Below are 7,477 nucleotides of genomic sequence, written 5' to 3' on the forward strand. Positions count from 1 at the left end.
AATTCCTAGGTTAAAGTTGAAGACCGAGAGGTAAATTTCTCTCGGTTCCTGTTGAAGGAAGAGCGGTAAATCCCGCTCGGTTAATGTCGAAGGTCAAGAGGTAAAACCCTCTCGATAAATGTCGAAGACCGAGAGGTAAATTCCTCTCGGTTCCTGTTGAAGGACGAGCGGTAAATCCCGCTCGGTTAATGTCGAAGGTCGAGAGGTAAAACCCTCTCGATAAATGTCGAAGACCGAGAGGTAAATTCCTCTCGGTTCCTGTTGAAGGACGAGCGGTAAATCCCGCTCGGTTAATGTCGAAGGTCGAGAGGTAAAACCCTCTCGATAAATGTCGAAGATCGAGAGGTAAATTCCTCTCGGTTCCTGTTGAAGGACGAGCGGTAAATCCCGCTCAGTTAATGTCGAAGGTCGGGAGGTAAAACCCTCTCGATAAATGTCGAAGACCGAGAGGTAAATTCCTCTCGGTTCCTGTTGAAGGACGAGCGGTAAATCCCGCTCGGTTAATGTCGAAGGTCGAGAGGTAAAACCCTCTCGATAAATGTCGAAGATCGAGAGGTAAATTCCTCTCGGTTCCTGTTGAAGGACGAGCGGTAAATCCCGCTTGGTTAATGTCGAAGGTCGAGAGGTAAAGCCCTCTCGGTTAATGTCGAAGATCGCGAGGTAAATTCCTCTCGGTTCCTATTGAAGGACGAGCGGTAAATCCCGCTCGGTTAATGTTGAAGGTCGAGCGGTAAAACGCTTTAAATTCCGCAAACACAGCCTCCCTCAAACTCATCAGTCCTACAGTTAACCACGGCTACAGCCAAACGCTTAACTCGGACTTGGGGGGCATAGTGTATAGTATAAAATATTAACCGAGTGGTTACAAACAACCAACCGGATATTCAGGTAATCTGTTTATATCTTATTCTGTTTATATTTTATTGGGCTTATATCAGCTTAGGATCCATGAGGTAAATTATAAATACAAAGCTAGGGCCGAAAGCCAGGTACGTTCCACTTACGCATTATTTACTCTGCATGACTCTCAAATACTCAATAGTGATAACCATTCACTAAATATTCAACCAAGAGCCGAGGCTCTTCAAATCACACGCCTAACTTGGGCGTCGGAGTACCTTTTACAGGTACATCCCCCTCGTCAAGAAGGAGACCGATCGGTTTGCGCCAACACCGATCGACCAACATGAGTAGTTTGGAATCGAGCGAGCGGCCCAGACACGTCAGCAGGTTAGTCTCTCGATCCCCACAAATATCAACCGAAACAATGGTTATTTTAGATGACCATAAATTATACTTTATAATCCTTCTTCCAATTGGTCTTTTATATTAAATGTGTGATAATTATTATATTATGATATTATGATGTTACAATAAAAATTAAAATAAATTATTTTATATAATCATCCATCACCCTTCTTGAAATTACTTATTATTTTAGATGAACTTTAAATTATTATTTTTCAATATATTATACATAAAATGTAAATTTATTTGTTTTCATAAATTTAATTAATATTGTTTTTAGAACTCCACTCTGACTTGACTTTAATTTTACCCAACTTTAATTTGAAGAATCTAAGAAATGAATGCCACTAATATATTAATATATTTCTCCTATTTGAAAATTAATTTATTCATCTCACTATAAAAAAGAATCTAATCTTATAATTCACTTAATACGCAATTAAAGAAAAATATCAAATAATTCAGTTAAGAAACTTATTAAATACCAATTGCAAATTCTCTCTCAATGTAGCTATTCAAATGCGCCGATATTTATTCCTACTCATTCAAATCTAATCCTTACGAAAATCACGAAAACGTTAAATATATTTTCACATTTTCATTAAAATTATAAATTTTTGCAGATTCATATTGTCTAACAGAATGCACTTAATTTAAATTTTTTTATTATATTTTAATTAATAATAATAATTATAGTATATTTATTAAAAATAATATCGATTATCTGAAAGACAAAAAGCTCACTGTAAGGATAAAGTTGGCATGTACGTCCATGTTAGTGTGCTCCTGCACCCATCTCCAAACCATAAATCTCCACACCCTGTGTCCAACATTTGCCACGTGTCGTCATCATATTTCATGCTCTTTGTCGGTGCTACCGTTACGCATCACAACTTTTTGCACCCTTTCGGTCACGCCACGTCTCACAACTTCGTGTTCGTGACCGTTATTTCTTATACCTGTTTTGCCCTTTGCACAACAAACCAAACCAAACTAAACAGAACAAAACAAATACCTTTTCTCTATGCATTCACCAAACTACCCCTCCCTTCAAATCTCAACCTCTTTCTACATTAATGCACCTCCAACTTACCATTTTGCATCAACACAACACAACTTATCATAAATTTCATCAAAAAAAGTGTAAACTTTACCTAGGGTTAGGTTTCAACATGGCAAGTTATACCTCCCAAATTCACTTTCCCAAACCAATTTAGTATTTATTTTGCGTTTTTACAATAATAATATTTATAATATATTAAAGGGTGATTGAAAAAGCAACATCTTTTTACTAATTAGAGAGATATTTTCCTAAGATTTAGAACTGAATCTAGAGAATTTTAACTCATCAAATTTTAATTCATGTTTAATTGAGTCAACCTCATTTTCACATTTATTTTTGGTGTTTAAGGTCAAGTTAATGGTGCAATGGTCTCCAAAGAACACACAGAAAACCCAAAATGAGTTGCATAATGCACGATGATGATGAGACGCTTCAGAGTTACTAGTAACAGTAATAGTAACACACTCTCAAACTTGGTTCACTCTTTCATGTACACACATTGCACCCTACAAAGGTGCACCCTTTACAGCCCTCTTTCTCTCTGTCATTGCTCACGTTCACTCTAACTCTCAAACCCTTTTTCCCTCATCACTGCTTCTTTCAAAACCGCTCTGATCGGTGAACCACCAAGCACTTTTTTTTATTGTAGTTCGTGTTGGTGGTGTTGCTCTTTTTGTTCTATGCCTTGGCTTTGTTTTTGCTTGTTCATGTTATCTCCACCATGGACTCTTCTAAGAGGCTTGCATTCTCGGAACCCATTATGTCTCAGAGGAGAAAGGTGATTTCAGGGTTCAGTTTAGGCGTTGGAGTTTCTCTTATTTTTGTTACCGTTATCTTGCTCAACAACACTTCACTCACTGTTCCCAAGGTTCAACTGTTTCTCCAAGGATCCGATTTAAATTCTTCTTTTTCTTGGCGTTTTCCCTTCTCGGCCCGTTATTCCAATGATTCCGTGAGTTCTCTGCACAGGGCTGAAGTGAATGTGTGGAGTGAGGGTTCGGAGAAGAAGACCCTTTTGGGGAATCTCACTGGGGATCAGAAAAATGCAAGCTTGCATGATGGCCACGAGGAACATGAAGACTGTTGTTCTTTGAAGAATGTTACTGTGTCAGGGAAGGAAAATGGGCGCGTGGGAAATTCGTCATGCAGTGGTGATGATGCTTTGGGAAAGTGTGAAGAAGGGTTGGTTAAGGCAAGTAATGACAGTGTTGGTAGTTTGTTTGGGGAGTGTGATATCTTTGATGGGAAATGGGTGAGGGATGAATCGAAACCTTACTATCCCTTGGGGTCTTGTCCTCTCATTGATAGGGATTTTGATTGCCATCTTAACGGGAGGCCTGATAATGAGTATGTGAAGTGGAGATGGCAGCCGAATGGGTGTGACATTCCAAGGTATGATGATGCTCTTGCTGTTCTTTTCATCAACAATAGTTAAGAAATGTTGATTTAGATTGGGAAAAACAATACTTGTGGAAATGCAATTTATGTGTCATTGTGAGTGTGAATATGGACTGAGGCAGGTTCTATGAGATTGCAATATTGATGAATAAAAGATGAAAGAAATCTTGCCAGCGAACAGTTTGTATGAAGGATAGAAAACATAAACTTTCCTTAATTTGAATATTAGATGGAAAGCTTTTAAGATAGGAAAATGTAGTGAAAAAGAAAAAAATATAACATAAAGAAGAACGAATGCAACGGAAAAAAAGTTCATTCATCAGTATGAATTTTTATTAAGGGGAGATGGAAGAGGGTAAGGATTATAGGTCTCAAGATGTGAAATAGTACTTTGGTCCATGGAAATGTGGCTCATTACATTGATGTGAGCCATTCTGTCTTTATGCTATAAAGTCATTTGCCATTATTCCTGTTCAAGGAGTAAGTTAAACAAGTTTGAACATGTAAGTATTGAACCATACTATATGTTATATAGGAGACGAAATTGTGAGTGCATGGTCAAGGACCACAATGGTTTTTCGGTAGTAGGAAATTACAATATAAGTAATCGTTATTTTAATAAGTAGTTAAGTAGGTGAATTTATGGGTAACATACAACACATTTTTAAATTGAAAGAAAAGTTGTCCCATAACCACCATTTTGTGGGGAATAAAATTAAGCTGAGGGGGATTTGTTTCCCATACACTCCCTTCCCAGTTTTAAACTAAACGAGGGTAATTGTTCCTTGACCATTGTTCCTTTTGGAGTAATAATAATGGTGAGTAGGGTTTGGATTATATGGTTAAACAGGATTAAGAGATCTAGAGATATACAGGCTAATATAATATGGAATAATCTGCAATTATAGTCTGTGAAATTCAAGCAGGGATGGGTGATTAGGGATCTTTATAACCTAGTTTATTTTTCTTATATTTAGTGAAGTTTGGTGTTTTAACCTTAGTTTTGGTTTGTAGTTACTTCAATTATCAAACCAGTGAAACCCATTTTAAATCATACAATATATAAATGCTTATTGCTTATGTTTGTTAATTATTGGTGTCACCTCAGTTTCAATGCAAAGGATTATGGGTGTCAAATTGTGAAATGGTACTTTTACCCCTGGAAATGTGCCTCGTTAGAATAATATGTGCAATTCTTTCTGCATATGACAATGTCATTTTGGTTTACTCTGGACAAGAGATAGAAAAAGGAGCAAGCTAAACAAGTTTGAATATCTATACTTTATGTTAGACAAGGGACACAGTTGTGGGCAAGGTACATTGTCAACGACCACAATTCTTGTTTACTTGTGTTAAATTACAATATAATCTTTACAAAATTCTTTATCAAGTGATCTACTTGCAATATGGAACCAGCTACAACTTGAAACTCAGGCAGGGGAGGGAGGTCGATTACGGATCTTTATACCAAGTTTATTTTTCTTCCTTTTTTGGGGGTAGTTTAGTGTTTTTAACTTAGTATCAAACCTAGGACATCCATTTTAAACCATACTATTCCAAAATCTCATTACCTGCGTCAATTTTTGGAATGCAGTTTATGTATTTGTTAAACAACTTCACTTAAATTGGTTATAAGTTGAAATCTGGCGCATACTACATATCAATGCTTGTGCTAATGTTTGTTAACTAACTATTGATGTCACCTCAGTTTGAATGCGACTGATTTTCTGGAAAAGTTGCGAGGACAGAGGCTGGTTTTTGTGGGGGACTCACTGAACAGGAACATGTGGGAGTCCATGGTGTGTATCTTGCGTCAAAGTGTCAGAGACAAGAAACGTGTTTTTGAAATTTCAGGAAAAACAGAATTTAAGAAGAAAGGTGTCTATGCTTTTAGATTTGAGGCAAGTTTATGTATATCCTTGAGATTTTCCCGAGTATGCATCTTGTAATGATATCTCATTGAATTTTTTTCCCATATTTATAGGATTATAATTGTTCAGTAGATTTTGTTAGCTCTCCTTTCATTGTTCAAGAGTCAACTTTCAAGGGCACAAATGGATCCTTTGAGACATTAAGATTGGATTTGATGGATCAGACAACTACCACCTATCATGATGCTGACATCATAGTCTTCAATACAGGTCATTGGTGGACTCACGAGAAAACATCTAGGGGGTGAGTTCAGTTCACTATGTAACATTGCCTTCACATTGTATATGCCTCTGCATGGTTTTATCCTTCCTTGAAATCTGTAGATTAGGTGTTCTTACTTGATGATGTGTAACAACAAAGTTTTTAGTCTGATTCAACATTATGCACAACCATGCTTACTATTTTGTCGTGTGAAACTGCTTTTCCTATTAAAGATTTGAATCTCTTGTTTTCTTCACACCAAGAGTTTTCTGCCTTGTAGTGCTTACTTTCTGTGAATTATAATACACTCTTGGCATAATGTTTAACTAAAGTTCTTGAATACGATATCACTTGCATAAACATGCCTTGTAGTGCTTACTTTTATCATACATTCTCAACCTCAAAGTGCTTACCGTCTGTAATCCTCATAATCACTAAGGTTTTTTATTTTTACGGTATATTTACAGAGAGGACTATTATCAAGAAGGCAACCATATATACCCCAGACTCAAAGTTCTGGATGCATATACAAGGGCATTGACCACTTGGGCTAGATGGATTGACAACAATATTGATGCCAATCGAACTCAGGTTTTCTTCAGAGGATACTCGGTCACTCATTTCAGGTATTGGTGTTAAACATGGCTGCCAAATGTTAAGAGTTCTGAACTTGCTACTGTTTGAAATACAATATGCAATAAATGACGCTATAGTGGGATAAACACAAAAGAAGTTGCTTCAACAAATGTTTTACTAGTTATTGTATGAATTACAACTCTTTTATCTATACTGATTCATGTTGATCAAAATATTCTTATACTGGCTGATATGATTTCAGGGGTGGGCAATGGAATTCAGGAGGACAGTGCCACAAAGAAACTGAGCCAATATCTGATGGAAAGCACTTGCGCAAGTATCCTTCGAAAATGAGGGCTTTGGAGCGTGTGGTCATGCCAAAGATGAAAACTTCCGTGATATATATGAACATTAGTAGGCTTACAGATTACAGAAAAGATGGGCATCCCTCTATATACAGAATGGAGTATAAGACAGCAGAGGAGCTAGCCTCTGCGGAACTTCACCAAGATTGCAGTCATTGGTGTTTGCCTGGAGTACCTGATACTTGGAATGAATTACTCTATGCTTCTCTATTGAAATATGGTAAAGGCCATTGGAAAAGTTGAGCCAAACTCCTCAAATTCGTTATGATTTCTCATCCATTATACATATTCAACACATGTATATTCATTGACTTGCACAATTCTCATAATGAAAACCACGAAAGCTGTAAAATTTGTAGATTGAAAGCTCCATTTCGTTAGCCTTGACTAGTTAAAGAAAAGGAAGGATCAAATTTGTTCCCCTATTCAACTACCAAAATTTCGCTTGTAAACGTATAACAATAAATACGATGGATACATAACAAGAAACGTGGACTTGGTTGAAATGATTTTGACTATTGATTTTAAATTCAAATTTTAATCAATCGTGGTTAATCAATCATTCACACTAAAATTAATAATTGTTGTATGCAGAAATTGTTAGGATAAACTTAAATACAATAGAACTAAATGAGTTATTTATTTGTTTAAGAGTTTTGTCTGTTTTAGATTTATAAGTTTATAGTTTGGAGAT

General features: G+C 36.4%; 1 protein-coding gene across 1 annotated transcript; it reads left to right on the plus strand.

Annotated features, from left to right (window-relative positions):
* The first annotated feature begins 2,667 nt into the window (after positions 1-2,667).
* Positions 2,668-7,141, plus strand: LOC108334711 (protein trichome birefringence-like 2). Its single transcript, XM_017570630.2, has 5 exons — positions 2,668-3,703; positions 5,418-5,610; positions 5,694-5,884; positions 6,310-6,468; positions 6,681-7,141. The coding sequence occupies exons 1-5, from the start codon at positions 3,033-3,035 to the stop codon at positions 7,024-7,026; spliced, it is 1,560 nt and encodes a 519-aa protein (XP_017426119.1). The 5' UTR covers positions 2,668-3,032; the 3' UTR covers positions 7,027-7,141.
* Positions 7,142-7,477: the final 336 nt, after the last annotated feature.

This window comes from Vigna angularis, chromosome 10 (genome assembly GCF_016808095.1).
Source record: "Vigna angularis cultivar LongXiaoDou No.4 chromosome 10, ASM1680809v1, whole genome shotgun sequence".
Taxonomy (NCBI): domain Eukaryota; kingdom Viridiplantae; phylum Streptophyta; class Magnoliopsida; order Fabales; family Fabaceae; genus Vigna; species Vigna angularis.

Bases quoted from the DNA above. Each gene is read 5' to 3' on its own strand.
- LOC108334711 (XM_017570630.2), top strand. From the start codon at position 3,033: ATGGACTCTTCTAAGAGGCTTGCATTCTCGGAACCCATTATGTCTCAG. The intron at 3,704-5,417 runs GTATGATGATGC...ATGTCACCTCAG, and splicing joins AATGGGTGTGACATTCCAAG to TTTGAATGCGACTGATTTTC. The intron at 6,469-6,680 runs GTATTGGTGTTA...ATATGATTTCAG, and splicing joins TACTCGGTCACTCATTTCAG to GGGTGGGCAATGGAATTCAG.